The following is an 18,820-nucleotide window of genomic DNA, read 5'->3' as shown; positions in this document are numbered from 1 at the left end:
AATCTAGAAGCATTAATAACTTACTACTGGCTTTTGAAGGTTATTTTTTCCCAGTGCCTGGAGTCGCCAGAAAACAAAACATGTTTACTTACTGATTTTTCTAAGTTTACATTTATCTTGGTTCGGTGTTTGGAGTGCATCATTACCTCCAAGTCCTCCATGGACACGATGTCCACACCACACTTCTTTCCTCGCTCGATCAACTCGGGGCTGAATGAGTCCATGAGCACAACAGTTTTGAGAACTGGAGTTTGGCCTTTTTCCTGGTTCAGAAGCAGCGCTTCTGCTTTCTTCTGGTTGTCACAGAGCACCGTAGAGATTCCAGCTTATAGGAAATWAAAAAAAATTCACGTATATATAATTTTTTTTTAGAAATGGGTTGTAGGATCCGCTTTTTTTTTTTAAACTTCAAGGCAGAATATATTCAATTTGCCCTTATAATCAAACTTTCCATCAGCAAATTTACAAAGTCGTGTAAATGAGATTAAAAGTCACTTGACAGACTCCTATGGGAACACAGTTACTGGACGTCTTGTTGTTTCTGCAATTAGCAGCATGAGAGAGCAAAGTAAAGCTCCAATTACCTTGGTTGATAATGAAGACGAGAGCCTCAGGACCCAGAGTGTCGTACAGGGGGACCACTACCAWGGAGTACGTGTAACACGCCATCTCACCAATAATCCACTGCAAGTTGATTTAGTGAAGAGACAGCAGAGGTTAAAAGATGCTCATACAAAAGAACAAAAACCTCTTAAGCCTCCATTTACCTCAGGTCTGTTCTGAGCAAAGATGCCGATGAATGTTTCAGAATTGGGCTTCAAACCTTTGTGAAGGAGTCCTGACCCCAGATACTGTGCCCTGTCAGACACCTTCAGAGAAAAGAAAGTCAGATTGGAGAGAAAACACCATCACCATCAATTTTTCAAATACTTGTTTAAAAAGAAAGAAAAAAAAAAAGATTAAGAGTAAAACAGCATATTAAAAAAAAAGTAGTTTTAAAAACTCTTGGAAGAGTATGACAGAGAAAGTGAGGCCAGGTTTAGGCAGCCTGAAACAAAGTTCTACTTTAAACTTCAAAAATACAACTATTGTATGAAAAGTTAAAGATCTCTCCTTAAAATAAATTTTAAGAAAAAGTTCATTCAACACATTTTATTTCCTCATCATCTGTGGCCTCATCTCTACACTCATGCTACAGTGCTGAAGGGATCAGATACATTTTTTATTTATTTTTTTTACCCAGAAAGGTCCAGAACAGTGATTTCACACATTACCTGTACCATTTAACCATAATGTTTCTAAATCATTGCCACTCTATTCTGTACCTGTTTGTACTTTAGCCACTGGTAAGGCTTCCCAGGCTTTCTRTAGCCCAGACATGGTCCGTTACCTGGAAAATAAAATTATTCTGATGTCATGTCCTGCACCAGTGGTTTGACTGAACTTTAACTATACAGCAGCTTTTTTATGACAGATCATATGACAACAAAAGGAATCATTTGGTTTGTCTTTATTAGTTCCAGTTTAAACTAGCTTGAAACTTCATTCTGATTTGTAATCAAACAAATGTACTCATTTTAAAACTTCTTTTGGCTTATGATACAAAATCTAAGCTGATTTTACAAGGTTTTAAACAATTTCAATACCTGAAACCTTGGTGCCCCTTTGAAAGACCTCATACAGGGTTTTTGCATCATTGTAGCGATATGACATCAGGTTGTTGTTGTCCTCCAACATGGCCGTTTTTCTTGCACCATCCTGGAAAAAAANTGACAGATCATATGACAACAAAAGGAATCATTTGGTTTGTCTTTATTAGTTCCAGTTTAAACTAGCTTGAAACTTCATTCTGATTTGTAATCAAACAAATGTACTCATTTTAAAACTTCTTTTGGCTTATGATACAAAATCTAAGCTGATTTTACAAGGTTTTAAACAATTTCAATACCTGAAACCTTGGTGCCCCTTTGAAAGACCTCATACAGGGTTTTTGCATCATTGTAGCGATATGACATCAGGTTGTTGTTGTCCTCCAACATGGCCGTTTTTCTTGCACCATCCTGGAAAAAAATTAAAAAAAATAAAAAAAAAAATAGAAAAAAAAAAAGTTAGTGTGCTCAAAAGAAGGGGGGAGAAAAAAAAAAAAAGTTTACAGGTGCCTAAGAGAAGTGCCAGGTCATTACCATGCCTCCTCAGACTATGAATTTATAAAACTTGAGCAAAAGCTTTCTGCAGAGCTCACCTTGACACCCAGAGTCTGGCGGTTGAGGTCGGCTGGGCTGCGGACCGGATTGGGCCGGGCGTTGAGGTAAAACAGGGTCGCAACGCCGACCGCAATCAGGGAGATAACCACTGAGGTCGGAAGAGGTGAGAACAGCAACTGGAAGATGGCGTCCATGATTCTGGGTCAGCTGGGACGGGAAATCAGAACAAATGGGGAGTTTTATCAAAATGTCAAGACTTGTGACATATCTAACCTGGCAACACAAAATTTACACAGGGCAAGTACACTGCCAGGTTTTCTTGATGCCAAACCCTTTTTAGTCCCACACACTACTTCTGAAAAATGGATMGCTACCTGATGGCATAGATATAATCCCTCTCCCCCTTAATTACTTTAATGATTCAATATTCTGCAGCCCAAATCTCAACTTCTCCATTGTGCCTCGCCAAAGTTCTTCAAAACATCTGTTGTCCACAGACCTCTTTAGGTGAGCCCACAGGATTTGCTGTCAGATTCAGCTCTTAATTGCAAAACGCCAATATTCTTCCACTGTATTGATTTTGGATGCATACTTGCACATATACATATCTAGTCCCCAATTCACAGCCACCTCCACTGTACCATGATAGAGAACCTAGCAAAAGAAATTTCACTGTAAAAATCCATCCCACAAAAAGAAAAAAAAAAAACAGCTCCATCAACAGACATTTCTTGAATTCCAGCCATTCGGCAGAAAAGTAGAAATTAGCAGGGGCGTACACACTTTTTGAACCCACCATCCACCAAAGAGTTTCTTCAATAACTCCAGATCAAAGTTAGCATAAATCTTACAACCGTTTCTCATAAGTAAGGTGCACAGCACATTACAATGCATGCAAGATGGTTTGACTAGGCATGGTTTGCATGCATTTCTAATGAGGAAAGCAACACATTGCTGGTTTGCTGTACAAACCATGCCTAGTCAAAGCATCTTGCATGCATTGTAATGTGCACCTTACCTAYGAGTACAGTGGAAGGAGAAGCTTGCTTCACTACACATTTTTTTCTTGTTAATTTGCACCAACACACCATTTGTCTTTTTTTTTTCTTATTTATGAAGGCCAACATCAATTGTTGGATGAGGCTTTTACTTTGCATAAACGGTGACAGTTTGACAGTTGTTTTATGTCCATTTTATCAAAGTTATTATCTCTTTAAAAACCTTTTACCGTTCTTGAGTTGGAGAAACACAGATTCCAATGTCTTTATACCATTCTCCATCAGTGCAAACAGTAATTAAGTTCCAAACTCAACATTTTCTTGTGATCCAAGAGATCAGAGTGACGGTACCCTAATCACGTGACAGTCATTTTTATACTCGACAAATTAGGTAAAGAAACAAAAAAAAAAAAGATAGTCTGATAAATGCAAAAGCCTTTATAATGAGCTCAGACATAATCTTGGATGTATTGCTTACCTGCTGCTAGCCGTCTCAGGTGTGTGGCAAGTATACAGATCCTGTTCCTCTGCTCTAGGAAGGAAACGCATCAAGGACAAGAGCTAATAAAACGGTTCATAGGCCAACTTAGGATCTTTGAACTTTGGCCAGCATATTACTTCCACTGATAAAAGACAACACAGCCATCGACATTCTTGGTTTGTAGGTCACAGTATTAAAGTTGTGCAATAGATTAAGATACTTCAGAGGGTTCTTGCCACCCAACTCTTCTGATTTCAATCAGAAAGATAAAACATGTTATCAGTGGCAATGACAGAGAGGGGAAAAATATATATATCAAGGTGTTGCACCTGATGAAAGGTCAGTGTGCTTATCTGAAAGTTGGCATGTTCAAAAAACAAATATTTAAAATACAGAAAAGACAAACATACATTTAGGAACAAATCCATGTCATGATTCACAACCACGAGGGAACATGCAACCACATTTACTGAGATGCTCAGCTTTATAATAATTCCCATTAATGTTCAAGATCACTTAAGCAAACCATCGTCTGCAGATATCAATCAGACGGTTATCTGAAAGGTGAAAGAGCACATCTGCAATTAAGACTAGAGCGGCAGAGTCCAAAGTCAAGCTTCAAGGGCCGGTATCCTGCACCTTTTGGCTTTGTCCCTGGTTCAACACACCTGAATCAAATGATGGGTCATTACCAACCTGCAGATGAGGTAGTTGCACCTTTGAGTAAGCTGTGTTTAGAGCAGAGACTATAGCTGGAGACCCATGAATTAAAGTAAAAAAAAATACCATCCAAACTTTACTGGACTGCAACCACAGAACAAACATGAGGGTAAAAAAAATCTGAAGCAGTTCAAATTAGTCWGTACTAAAGCTCAATATTATAACAGCAATAAAAAAAGCTAGGGGGTAAATTAATAAACATCTGACCTGTGTACTAATTTAGCAAAGCAGGTGCACAGTGCTGATCCTCTGTGTTTTTTTTTTTTAAAAGTTGGTTTCTCTTGAGAGTCAAATGACACGAGAATCTTGATTAAGGGACGTTACCTGGTGGAATAAGCATTAGCAGCAGCAGCAGATTGGGATCAGGCTGAGCAGGGATCTCCTGAGGAACAAACAGCCGAAGACAGCAACACCACAGATGTACAGCCTGAAGTCATTAGCGCCTCAAACTGCACACAGGTGTGACGCTCCTCAGCACCGGCCAAGGCTCAACCTGCCACCTCTGCTCTCTGCAGATAACACACCCAGGAGAYCTGCAACAACTCTCACCTTGTTAGCTGTATTTACTTATTGAGAGTGTTTTTTGGGTTATCTGTTCACAATCCTTCATAAATATGTCCCTTGTAGCTTTTATTCATTTTTGTGTATCCTTTAGCTTGGAATTGAAGTTTGTCCTATAAGACAACGATGGCCTCTCCGATTTGATTAATGGGAGTAGGGGAAAGCTAAAGATAAAATCCCGGCACCTTTGGTGTGACCTCCGGTTGTTAAGCCATAATCTGAACATTAAGTCCTTTAAATGTCTTTCAGTGATATTTGAAGAGGTAAAACTAATCATCTTGGAATAAAACTGATTTGGGATGTGAGAAATGAGGCAGAATAACTGTTATTAATGGGACGATCTGTGCAAAGCCTGAAAAGAATCTCAAAAATTAAATTAACTGCATTCAATTCTGAAAGACATTCAAAGGAAAAAAACAAACATGGTTTCAAATAAACCTACAGTCAGACACTATTTGCATAACAAAAGACGAAAGGTTAAAGAAACACCACTCTTACTTTGGGGATGCAGGGATGATTATTTCCACTATGTAGCCCTTCTTTGTTTAAAACATAACAGACAATTCGCCTAAGTTTATAGGGCATGCATGTTAGTTGTTTAGCAGAAACTGTGCATAAACAATACTTCTAAGGACAKCTCTGTTTCCTGACTCATTGAAGTAATGTTTCCTGTGTAGAACAAAGACTACTAACATTATAAAAAGTTGCAAAAGTGCAGCAGCTGTTTCTGGATTCCCAAACGGATTTTACATGGAGTTTCCCTGATTTCCCACTGCATGCATGGATTTTTCCCTCGGTAGTCCAGAAACAGAAACGTTAGACTASTTGCTCTTGCCAAACCTGGGGAAGAACAGGACTTGTTTGAGTCACACTAACATCCAACTTAATCCTTCTGCACCTCCTGGTTCTATTTATCTCAAGAGTTCCTGTCTTTATCACATTTCTTTTTTCTTTTCTTTTTTTCAAATTATCAGTCCTTTCAATGCAAATGTGTGGCTCAGTATTATTCAAAAGTGAAATAATCAGAAAAGTTTGTTTAAAAAGTGAAACTCAGACATCACTTTGCACACARAATAACATATTTCATGTCTAATTTGGTATGTTGTCATAATTATGGCTTACAGCAACTGAAAACCYAAAAWACAGAAAATCATAAAATTATGTACAATAAATAAAGAAGAAAGGACCAWGGGTTATAACTRCTGCTTGTGTACTGTTTTAAAAATGCGCTTTATCCTTCCACTTGACTTTCCATTAAGGKCAAAGGTTAAAATATCCACATTTTAGATGGACTTACTGACATGAATTAATTTAAAATTATATTCTAATCTACTGAGATGCACCTGTATTCCATCCATCTTCTCATTGCTCCTTTCAGATTTTCACGCATTTTCCATCCATCACACCTTTCTACAGCAACGTCTCTCTCTGACCAATCAGTGCAAGACCTTTTCTCAACAAAAACATACTGTCCTGAGTTCTGTACCTCCTACTCTCCTCCACCTATTTACATTTTCTCCTCCCTACCCAACTGTCCAGCATCACCAAGGTAGTTGAGTATTTAAGCCTTGTTCGTCCAGAAACTAACAGGATGAGAGCAGGTACTCGTTTTCTCCAGCATGAGCCACGTATTGTTGCTCCACCTCACACTTTTTACAACCGCTGCCGCCATGATCATCCATAACAGCAGCAGCAGCAGCAATGGTACTCCAAATCACAAGCTGCTCATTGCCTTCCAGGCTCCCTGGAACGTGTCCTTCCCCTTCAGTGCTCGCCGGCTGGGCTCGGCCATACAGATAGCCGTGGAGAAGGTGAACAACAACCCCTCCTTCCTGGGCAACTACAGCCTGGATTTTGTGTACAAGGACACCGACTGCAATCCCAAGGAGTCTCTGGGAGGATTCATCCACCAAGTGTGGAGGGAAAACGTGACGGCTCTGTTTGGTCCGGCGTGTCCTGAGGAGGCAGAGGTACGGTTCGGATCATATTTRCACCCATTTTCTTTGTGGRTTTACAAGGAATRAATTMATGTTAGGTTTGTAGCGTGAGATGTTTTCTGTAAAAGTGGACGAAATGTGTTTAAGTGGTTTAAACATGTTTAGGTCTCAGAAACATGTTTTGCATTCTGAGGGATCGACTTAATCTAAAAACAAAGCTTCTGTTTATTGACTTCAGCTTATTTTTAGATATTTTCTTTAATATTTTTTYATGCATTCTTGTTAAGTTAGATGGGAAGAGAAACAAACTATATGTGGGTCATTCTGCAGGTGTGACCTTATTTTTTCCCCCTAATGTTACCTATAAAATCAAACCCCAGTAGATGTTTCTAAAAATATATTTTTACATACTAAAGTGTTTATTGGGTTAAGTAAATTGCAGAGATGATAATGATGTCTTATTCTTTATATTTTATAAATTCAAATGGATGTAAAATTCACTAGATCTAATGATGTGATTTGCATCAATAAATACAGAATATTTAAATGTAAAGTGTGCATAATAATACTCTAAAACACCAATTATTTATTGCATTTTCCTCAAACAATAAACAAAATCAATATATTAAACGTATCCTTAATTGATAAATTAATTGAATCCTATTTTTTGGTGGGATTACTTTTTCCTGTTAAGCTCTGTCCATAAAATATTAAGAAACATTAATTGAAAAATGCTAATCATCTTTCAGCAATGCTTGGACACAGGAACAGCAGTGTTAGTGCGAATTAAAAATAAAAAAACATGGTTTCTCTATTTACTTAGGCAGGTTTTACATCCAATGTAACATTAATACTGGACTTCAAAAAAAGATCTAAGTACATGTAAGAATTAATTGAATAAAATCTTGATTTTGATTGACATCCTTCAGCCTAAGGAAGGATTTAGCACAACATTAGAAAATAATAATTCATCACAATTGTATATTAATTGCAGAATTTCTCGACCTGCTGCGATGAATTAATTAAGCTTTGAACGTTTCAGGTCACCGGTCTCATCGCGTCAACATGGCACATCCCCATGTTCGGCTACGTGGGCCAGTCTTCCAAACTGGAGGACGGCGAGATGTATGACTCGTATATAAAAATCACGCCTCCTTTTAAACGGAGCTCAGAGGTTCTGGTGAAGACCCTGGAGTTCTTCGGGTGGAGTCACGTGGCGATGATTGGAGGGGGGTTGAAGACCAACACCTGGGACAAAGTGGACGCTTTGTGGAAAACGGTGGAGAATCCCCTCAGAACGCATTTCAAATTGACTGCAGAACTGAAGTTTGACACCAGTGATCCTGATCTCCTTTATCAGAACATCAAGTACATCTCGACAGTCGCCAGAGGTAAGGGGAGGTGTTCACCGAAACATGCACAACCGTAATCACGTGTGGATTTTCACAAACTTGAACTGACACACAACCATGCATGCASACACTTTTCCGTAAAGGCTATTTAATCAACCWATTAATTATGTTTTTGGACTGTGGGAGGRMWCCAAAGTACCTGAAGAAAGTCCATCCATACATGCATTTAGAGAACATGCAAACTCCYASGCTGGGATTCAAACCCAGGTCCTTGTTGCTGCAAGGCCACAGTGCTGCCAACTGTACCACCATGAGCCCTCTCAGTTCCCGAGAAACTAGTTTCTCTCTGAGCAGCTGTTTCCAGTTAATAGCAAACCTGACTCCATGTTTAAAAGCCGGCAGGAAACCAACCACCTAAATCAACCCTGCCATTTCTGATACGAAGACGGAATCAAAACTCTTCCAGAAGCTTGTTTATGGCAACCATTCATATATATCTGCTAGAGACATTTGTCAAAATATGAACATGGTTGTATTAACATACTTGAGTCAGTATGAATAATTGCTACAGTGTTACAGTAAAAAAAAAAAAAAAAAGAGAACATATTCAAACTTGTGCTCCTACATTCACTGACACGAACAACTCGGACAAATGTTGGATAATTAATCCACCATGGAAAAATAACGAGTTCAAATGGACCTAAAATAATCACATCCGTGATGAGTCGACGTAAACTTCTGACCGTCATGTCGATTACAATTTYATTCTACCCTTATTATTAAATATAGCTCTACATTTGTTGTTGTTCCTCTACAATAAAACTTTTCAAAATCTGTTCTCTAGTTATTGTGGTGCTAACAAACAGAGAGGACGCCATGGCTCTGCTGCTGGAGGCTGAGCGTCAGGGTCTGATGAATGGTGACTACGTGTTCTTCTTGATGCAGCATTTTGAGGTCAGTGAAGGAAAACAAATCAACAGTCGGCCATATATTCAGCCACACAGACAGCAGAGAAGGCTGCGCAGCAAAGAGAGGCAGACTTCCCTGACCTTGTTTGAAAATATCACCGGGTAAAAGAGAAACGGTGGAAGGAACCTCTAAGTTCAGTTTATCATGCAAGTCAGATAGACAGGAACGTTGTGGTTTTTTTTTCTGCATTTTATCTATTCACCCACTGCAGTAACGTCATGTTCGACTGTCCATCAAAGCTATATCACTTTTATTTAATTCAGTTTGTTTGTACGGCAACAACTAACAAGTCAAACGAATTCAAAAATCCAATTCACATCCAAAAATAGATACATATAGGCAAGCTCTCTTTGATCTTGTTTATATGTATCTATGTGATATTAGTTTTTAAAGCAACAAAACACAAGAGACGTTCGCTATCCAAGGAAAACCAACCGATTGCACCATCTTACTTTTTATTTCAGAAAAGAACATGCAGCTACAGTACTTAGTCAGATTTTTAACACTCCAGACATCCATCATACCCAGCATGCGTGCAGCATAAATTCGGAGGAGAGCTTTCCTTTAACAGGAAGAAACCTCCAGCAGAACCTGGCTCAGTGACAGCAGCTCAGACTTAATCTAATCCAAGACAGACTGATAGGGGTAACATGTTGTCCACATTGTTTCCGAAGTTATGAAGTATTTTAATGCCACTAATAAATATCGGTGTAGTATTAATAAAAGTAAATGAGATCCCCTGTCCAACTCATGTTCTGTGTTTCTTACTGTTTTCTCCCGAACAGGATAACTGGTGGAAAACTGCCCTGAGCAGCAGAGTAAACCAGGATGGAACAAAAGCTTTTGACATGACATTCATTATCGGTCAGAAGTCCTATGAAGGATACGAGTACTACGATTTCTTCAAACAGGTTTTTCAAAGACTCAGAGGACATCCTTTTTGGAGTAACCTGACGTCTGAAAGTGATGTGCGCCATAAACGGAGTTAGCAAAAAATCTAATGGATAATGCGACCAATCAAATGTGACGGTATTTTATTTATTTCTTTTTAATGAATTTCAGGTGAGCCCCTACTCAGCCTATCTCCACGATGCAGTACTTCTGTATGTGATAGGACTGAAGGAGGTTCTAAAAGAAGGGAAAGATCCTCATGACGGCCGGCAGCTTCTGGAGAAACTGAAAATCAGAGATAAAATTCGATTTCACGGTAACTATAAATCCTGCTCACAATCACAAACCCCGGTGTTTCATTACGTTGTTTTACCAAAGGTTTTGTTTCACAACTATTCAGCCAGCTTCTTTTGCAATAGCCTTTAGTGGATTTCCCCTCCTGGTGTGGTAATAACTGTCTGCTGAATGTCTGCAGTCTTTCACAGGATTTTTAATGGTCGCTAAACTCTTCAACTCTTGGGAGCAAATACTCATAATCTGTGGAAAGAAAGCAGAACAAGTAATAGTAACATAATCTAACACAAATACTGTGGGATGGCTTCTTTTTTATTTGCAGGAGCCTCTGGACTGGTTCACTTTGATGAAGAGGGGGAGAGATGTATGGACTATTCTATTTATGACTTGCAGCGTGTAGAAGGCGGCAACGTGTTTGTACCCATCCTAAATTTTGAAAGTCAAACCAAAAGTGTCAGGTAAAAAAACCAACAAACAAACAAACAAACAAACAAAATGAAATTATTGGCACATGATTTAAAGAAAACACATCGACATTAGGAGTTGTGACATGACGAAAAGTGAAAACTCGTAAGGTGTTGATACGTTTACGAATCAGGCAATAATCAATATCATTTCAGTCTCCGTAACAGAATCATTTCATCTCATGCAGACCGACATCTATGTTTGCTTCTGTTATTTGGCCAAAAGGAAAGCCACCGTCCGACATCCCTGAATGTGGTTTTAATGACGAGCTCTGCGAGTGGCTGACCAATGGTAAAGTGCAATTTACGTATAAAAGAATAATAAATAAGTACATCAAATCTTTCTAGTACAGATTATTTACTGTGATGATTTTCCTGAGACACAGAAATTGCCCTGCTGGCTGTCCTTGTGACCTTCCCCCTCATCGGTGTAGTGGCAGTTTTGTGGATTGGGGTCCTCATGCTTCAAAAGTTCCGGCTCCAGACGAGGCTGGATGACTCCAGCTGGTGGATAATCAACTACGGCGACATCACCATCATCAGGGAGCCCTCAGTGCGAGCGCTCAAATAGTTAAAAAATCAAAAAAGATGGAATGTCTCCTTGATTCTTGTTCAGTTTCCAGTTTGTTTACTTGTCTACTTTTGCCCATTTTCTGTCGTATCTCCCACCAGGGAAACCAGGGAGTATCTCAGAGCTCTACAGGGAGTCACAGCGGGAGCAGCAGCTGTCAGAGCACATTCTCCAGCCATAGTTATGACCTGAGGGACAAAACTGGCAGAGAGCACATCTACACAACCATAGGCCTCTACCAGGTGAAACTTTCTTCTGTCGGAAAAATAAATGCGCATTGGAAAGTGCATAACTATTTGACTACGATGAGCAAAAATCATCCACTTAAGTTGAGTAATTCCTGAACAAACTGGCTTAGCGATTGCTTCTTACAAACAAAATGACTTTGGAAATTTTATGAGAGATTTTTCCCAGGTTACTTAATCTCACAAAAAGGGAGTATGTGTCTTTCTGTTGAGATAACGTCTTCGTGTTAACACAGGGAAATCAAGTGGCCATCAAGTATATCAAGAACCCCATAAACTGTAATTTCCAGAAGCCTTCAGTGATTGCAGAATTCAATCTGGTAAAGTTCCTCATGCTCTTTTGGATTTTTTATTTATATATATATATATATATATATATATATATATATATATTGTACTGTGCATTAAGACTAAATAGGTGAATTGATTTGAAATCAACTAATAAACTGAGAAATTTGTATTAAGCAATTCTTTACATATGTCACAATTTTACATTTACAAACAGGAAAGTAGTTAAGTATACATATCTGTCTTCTTTAAAAAAAAATGTTAGAAAACTACAAAATTACAGCTACTGTGTGCCTAACCATCTTAAATATTTTAAGATAGATGAAGGAAATGAAACATGAAAACCTGGTCCAGTTCTTTGGCGTGTGCATTGAGCCACCGAACATCTGTCAGGTCATTCAGTACTGCAAGAAAGGCAGCCTCAAGGCAAGTAGAAAATCTCTATTTCTTCATGTCACGCCAAGTTTATAAGCAAAATAAAGAAAATCCTCCAACATAATTTTATTCTGTTTCTAAAGGATATTTTTGGGTCTTCAGATGTTGATTTGGAATGGATGTTCAAGCTTTCATTTGCATATGACATTGTCAATGTAAGTATGTTTATTATTGAAGGTTCTAAAGTKCTGCAAGCTTTGTATTATATTGCTAATGCCGAGCGTTACTTACATCTTTGTCATGAAAAAAAAAATCTATTTTGTTATTCAGTTTTTTTACTATTGAAATGTGTTTGTAATTCAGGGAATGGACTTCATTCACAACAGCACCCTTAAATTTCATGGAAATCTGAAGCCCAGTACATGTCTGGTGGACAGCAGACTACAAATCAAGCTCTCTGGTTTTGGATTATGGGAGTTTAAATATGGAGGAAAACACAAYCTYGGTCCAATGGAAAATCCTGATTATGAAGGTAAAGCTGACCTGAAATCAAATGTATGATATGATGGAGCATAATGTTGCACATGAGGATATATGAGTTTGTCTCAGATCTGTACTGGACAGCCCCCGAGCTCCTGAGACAATTCGGACTTCCATGTAATGGGACACCCAAAGGAGACGTCTACAGCTTTTCGATCATTATGTGGGAGCTCATGTATAACTCTAAAGGAGGTCCGTACCAAGACATCAACCTGGACCCAAAAGGTTAKTTTTTTTTCTTTCTTTGCGCAATATAGCTGACATTAAACAATTTACTGGAAAATCGTCCTGTTGTGGAAAAGCAACTCAAAGGTGGGGCATTATGAAGAATCCACTTTTCTGAGCTTATGTCATGGTGTAATTTTAGTCACCTGTTTGTCCTTCAGGGAGCCCACTTTTATCACCAAATTTTGCACCTTATTTAGAAATTACTGAGACAATAAACTTGTATTTTGTAGGATATTGAAGGGTAATCTGAAACTACAAAAAAATTTGAATTATTCTTTTTTTTTTAATTATTATTATTTCTGCATATTCCAAGAAATCATAATGCAGTTGCGGACGCCTTTCCAAGGGGAACCTCTCAGACCAGTGCTGTGCGAGCAGCTGTGTGATGACAAGGTCAATGCCTTGCTCAAAGCCTGTTGGAGCGAAAACCCTGACCACCGGCCACCTTTTGGGTCTGTACGCAGGAGACTGAAGGACATAAGTCCGGAGAGGTATGTTTGCCACATTTTTTTTTTTTGTTCAGCAAAATCCATTGTACAGTTTGATAATAACTGATACAGACAGAATATATAGAAAGTTTACACACCAATAGCAGGTGTTTGTCATATAAAAAAGGTAATTTCAGAATTATTTGACATTTATGGTGACATGTTGGCTGTACATTTCAATTAGGAAATGAATAAATCTGTGGTTGCACAAGTATGACCCCTTTCAGTATCTGTTCTACTATTTATCCGTTTCCAGGATAAACAGTGTTTATCCCTTTTCAGGATGAATAGTAGAACAGGTTTTATAATTGAAAATCTGTTTACAGTCATAAGGATTAAATCAACCATTTGTAAATACAGAACTTGATAGAAATTAAAACATCACGATATGAGTAAAACTTCCTGAACATTGTAAAAGAATGCATTTTAGTCCAGTGAGCTCAAACATAAACCTTYGGACACCATTCATAAACAAACAGCTACAGCTATCATACTCAGGGGTTAGGTTTCTGATAGAATTACTTTAAATTATTAAAGTACTGAATACCAGTCAGTTTTGACGCAAAACCTTCAAAATGCTAGAGATACATTTAAACCTTTAGCATCTTCGTGTCCAAATATAGGCAACATCCACATTAACATGAGAATGACCTTCCAAGAAAAAATAAATAAATAAAGTTTTGTAATGAGAAAGCAGATMATCAACATTTTATCTTTCGTAGTCATGCGAATATCCTCGACAACATGGTGGACAAGTTGGAGAAGTATGCAAATCAYCTTGAGGAAGTAGTGGAGGAGCGGACCAACCAGCTAACAGCAGAGAAAGCCAGAGCAGACAAGCTTCTCTCCAGCATGTTACCAAAGTATCACATAAAATCCTAAAAATCCTTTTGCATTAACTTTTTTTCTACTCTTAGCCTTACCATGTTTCTTTGTCATTAGATACATTGCAGACCAGCTGATGGCAGGGAAGTCAGTGGAGCCACAAAGCTACGATATGGTGACCATCTTCTTCTCAGATATTGTGGGCTTCACCTCCATGTGTTCCTCCAGCTCCGCAATGGAGGTGGTAACTTTCCTCAACGAGCTCTACAGCCTGTTTGACGACATCATCAAGATGTACGATGTCTACAAAGTAAGAACCATTCACTATGCGACAAAAGAGCTGAATAGTTGTCTCCAACAGCTAGTTAGCTTAGCATAGCATCCAGTTTCTTGACCGTGAAACTAGTAACYTTTTGCTGGTTCTGCTTTGCTGGTAGCATTCACTTAGCTTAAGTTCATGCTACAGCCTGTTTGATGACATGTCCTGTAAAACTACAAAACAGGATTTCATTTCCAGTAATAAAATTGACCGGGTATTGGTTGATATTAATGTTAGGTTAATTAATGTTAGGCAGAAGTCAAGGGTATAATAAAACAAAACAAAACAAAACAAAAAAAATGACAGAGTTGGCAGCTGTTATGGGTGGAAGAAATAAAATGTTGTTTATAAAATCCAAAGGAAAATTGGAKAAATGAGAAGAACAGAAAGGAACAGAAGAGAAGAGACAATTATTTCATGACTCAGAACTGGGCACACTAGACTGAATAGCACATTATTTTTAATAGGGAACCATCAGACAGGGAAATGTGAGTGTGGGAACTGTGAGACAATCGGACATGTTATTTAGCATTGCAGAAATTACCAGATTCAGACAAACAAGTTAGTTAAGAATCATAGTAATACGGCTATGTAACATTATATATATTTTTTCTTTAAACAGTGTAATTTGCATAATAGGATCAAATTTTTATTTATTTATTTATTTATTTATTTATTTATGTCATGTGGTCCACACTCCTTACAGGTTGGTGGCGGTAGTCAGTTGTTTTCCAACTGCCAATAAAAATCAAGAAGAAGAAGTACATTTGGAACAAACATTTAGCTTAGCTAAGCATGTGTTTCRAAATCTTTGTTGCACCAACTATCACCTGTGCGATTTTATCAGGTGGAAACCATCGGCGATGCTTACATGGTAGCAAGTGGCCTTCCTATCAGCAGTGGCACCAAGCATGCTTTGGAGATATCCATGATGGCTCTGCACTTCCTGGGCGCCATTCAGGTCTTCAGAATCCCTCACAAGCCAGATGAGATCCTTGCAATTCGCATTGGCATACACTCTGGTAAGAGACTGCATCAACAGAAACACTTCCATTTTGCCTTTTTCTGTTTTTTATTTTTTGTCACTTGTCAATTTTTTTTTTTNTGGGCACACTAGACTGAATAGCACATTATTTTTAATAGGGAACCATCAGACAGGGAAATGTGAGTGTGGGAACTGTGAGACAATCGGACATGTTATTTAGCATTGCAGAAATTACCAGATTCAGACAAACAAGTTAGTTAAGAATCATAGTAATACGGCTATGTAACATTATATATATTTTTTCTTTAAACAGTGTAATTTGCATAATAGGATCAAATTTTTATTTATTTATTTATTTATTTATTTATTTATGTCATGTGGTCCACACTCCTTACAGGTTGGTGGCGGTAGTCAGTTGTTTTCCAACTGCCAATAAAAATCAAGAAGAAGAAGTACATTTGGAACAAACATTTAGCTTAGCTAAGCATGTGTTTCRAAATCTTTGTTGCACCAACTATCACCTGTGCGATTTTATCAGGTGGAAACCATCGGCGATGCTTACATGGTAGCAAGTGGCCTTCCTATCAGCAGTGGCACCAAGCATGCTTTGGAGATATCCATGATGGCTCTGCACTTCCTGGGCGCCATTCAGGTCTTCAGAATCCCTCACAAGCCAGATGAGATCCTTGCAATTCGCATTGGCATACACTCTGGTAAGAGACTGCATCAACAGAAACACTTCCATTTTGCCTTTTTCTGTTTTTTATTTTTTGTCACTTGTCAATTTTTTTTTTTATGTTACCATCACAAACTGCAACATGTTTTATGTGAAAACGCGTAGTTTCTAACAATATTTGCAAATAAAAATAAATGTGTGTTGTGCATTTACATTCAGCCTGATTAATACTCTGCTTGCACGATTAGTGAGTTTGGTTGGTAGCTCAGACGTTGTGCTATACTCTTTTCAGGACAATGTATGGAACAATGGTCTCTATGACAACAAAAAGCTTTGCGTGTTTTATAACCCTGCTTTTGAACTAGCCCCACAACTAATGATCTCTAACAAATCTCAAGAGACCTTCACTAAACATTTTGACTCGCACTGGGATTAAATTAAAAACAGGTGGACAGTGTTTACTTATTAAATGACTTCTGAAGGAAACTGGTTGCTCTGGGTCTTAATTAGGGGGATCAGAACAAATGGGTGAGATGCATAAGCAATCCTTACGTTCTGATCTTTACTGGTAAAAACTCATAAAAAGAAAATGAGACTTTTTTGCAAAACATCTGTTGTGTTTGTCTGCATTAGTGCTGTAACTGTTGCAACTGTTTGACATTTGTCAATATTTCGAAAGAATCTCAACACAAAAACACGACTGGTTTGAGTTSATTATTGCAAATGTTTGACTGAGGTTTAGAACGGGTGTGAAATTACATGAGCAATTTCCACACAAACATTTCTGGAACTGTCCAACTGTGCTTGTCTGGTTCATGTAGGYCCAGTGGTTGCTGGAGTGGTGGGAACCACTATGCCTCGCTACTGCCTCTTTGGCGATACAGTAAACACAGCCTCACGCATGGAGAGCAACAGCTTACGTAAGCAAAGTCTTCTGCAAAAAACACTAGAACTCTTAAACCACCAGATAAAATGCTTTAACTACACAGATTATTTTAGGATTGACATTGCATTGATATTAAGGCATAGGCTTACTRTATACCTCAAATRTATTGAATAAGATAASACATTCACGTGCTGGACAATAATTAATACATTCCACTACAAYAAAGTATGAATAGAGTCAAACTTTCTAGATTTCTCAATTAATAAAAGGCTGTTGACACTCACTCCAACTCGAAGCTTGATATCAAGACCCAAGATCCTGTTTGTTTGTTTGTAGTGCTATCATTTAAAAGATCTTAATAAAAGTTTAAAGAGAAGTCATCTAATGTCAAGCAGGATCTTTATTTTACACAAACCACTGCTGTCAGTGGTTTGTGTTTTACTTAGTGCAAACATAACGTTGTAAATTTTAAAATATTAAGGGCATCCAAAGGTTGCAGCAACCCCTGGTGGTCAGAAACACAAAGGCACTTTTTTTCCCCTTTTTATCCTTTAATTATACCTAAAATAACTGTGGTACAGATGGAAAAGAGCTCAAATGATTGATGGCATTTTTGTTAGTTTTTTTTTTGACAGAGCCTCTTTGATTTTTGTCAAACCGTGCTTGTGCCGTKTTATCTTTAAAATAATCGAACAGTACAAACAAAAAAGTTAGTGCACAAATGTTTGACACCAGATTTGCTAGATTTTAAGAATGTATGAAAAGTAAACTTGACTATCTTCTACAGGCTTATMAGCTTAAATCCTTTATAGAAATGAATTTACTCTATTTTGTCTGAGAGCTTGACCTCTTTCCATTTGCTTGCTCTGTAATCTTCCTATCACATAGATGCTGAATACACTAAATGTTAATAAGCTAAAATTTACATTTCTATTACCAGACAATAAAATTCAAAGGGCCTGGTGRCTCTAGACAAACTTATTGGTTTGATATTACAGATATTTATTCTTTARTGAGTATAAATTCTAATTTGATGACATTCAGATGTATTCCTGTTACTAATTCATTGATTGGTGGTTTAGTAACCCAAGCCATTCTTTTATTGCACACAGCACTAAGGATTCACATATCTCAGTCCACAGCTGACATTCTTGTTCAAGCTGGATCCTTTGAGTTGAAAGAAAGAGGGGACATCGAAATGAAGGTGACTTGTCAACATTTTTGTGTGTTTTATATTTTTTTTAAAGGCTTGCGTTGCTTGCTTTATGAACAGAATACAATTTTCTGTCAGGGTAAGGGAGTCCAGAAGACCTATTGGCTGCTGAACAAAGCTGGATTCAATCCTACTCTGAGTTCCCTCAGCTCACTACGGGGTGACAGTCTCAAGGTGCAAATGGAGGTAGGTTRAAAGAAAAATGTTGAGTATTAAACAGTCCCTCATATTGTTTTTCTTTTTAAATGATTCAATTTACGACACAAATTCAACTTAAATTGTAAAAAATAACAATAAATTGTTAAAAAAG

The 18,820-nt window shown here is 37.9% G+C and overlaps 2 protein-coding genes across 2 annotated transcripts in view; one reads left to right on the top strand and one right to left on the bottom strand.

Annotated features, from left to right (window-relative positions):
• The window catches only part of acsl5 (acyl-CoA synthetase long chain family member 5), a 9,354-nt gene extending 4,476 nt beyond the window's left edge, over window positions 1-4,878 (bottom strand). The window contains exons 1-9 of the mRNA XM_017310705.1: window positions 4,728-4,878; window positions 3,681-3,734; window positions 2,243-2,411; window positions 1,949-2,060; window positions 1,326-1,390; window positions 768-869; window positions 585-684; window positions 147-325; window positions 25-57 (exon numbers count right to left, since the gene is read on the bottom strand). Of these exons, the coding sequence (XP_017166194.1) occupies window positions 25-57; window positions 147-325; window positions 585-684; window positions 768-869; window positions 1,326-1,390; window positions 1,949-2,060; window positions 2,243-2,398 (747 nt within the window). The 5' untranslated portion in view covers window positions 2,399-2,411; window positions 3,681-3,734; window positions 4,728-4,878. The remainder of the gene's footprint in view (window positions 1-24; window positions 58-146; window positions 326-584; window positions 685-767; window positions 870-1,325; window positions 1,391-1,948; window positions 2,061-2,242; window positions 2,412-3,680; window positions 3,735-4,727) is intronic.
• Window positions 4,879-6,500: 1,622 nt separating this feature from the next.
• gucy2g (guanylate cyclase 2g) lies at window positions 6,501-18,774 on the top strand. The gene is given in 21 exon segments (XM_008437333.2): window positions 6,501-6,934; window positions 7,944-8,292; window positions 9,098-9,207; window positions 10,008-10,190; window positions 10,285-10,429; window positions 10,730-10,865; window positions 11,060-11,163; window positions 11,258-11,424; window positions 11,544-11,684; window positions 11,924-12,007; window positions 12,297-12,401; window positions 12,494-12,565; window positions 12,714-12,882; window positions 12,960-13,115; window positions 13,432-13,609; window positions 14,329-14,469; window positions 14,549-14,741; window positions 15,598-15,772; window positions 17,233-17,331; window positions 18,410-18,501; window positions 18,589-18,774. Coding segments are annotated over 21 exon segments (3,288 nt in total). The 5' UTR covers window positions 6,501-6,583; the 3' UTR covers window positions 18,727-18,774.
• The last annotated feature ends 46 nt before the right edge of the window (window positions 18,775-18,820 follow it).

The sequence above is a fragment of the Poecilia reticulata genome, linkage group LG19, assembly GCF_000633615.1.
Source record: "Poecilia reticulata strain Guanapo linkage group LG19, Guppy_female_1.0+MT, whole genome shotgun sequence".
In the NCBI taxonomy this organism is placed as follows: domain Eukaryota; kingdom Metazoa; phylum Chordata; class Actinopteri; order Cyprinodontiformes; family Poeciliidae; genus Poecilia; species Poecilia reticulata.
Note: the sequence above shows the minus strand (reverse complement) of the source record. Positions and strands in the feature narration are given on the sequence as shown.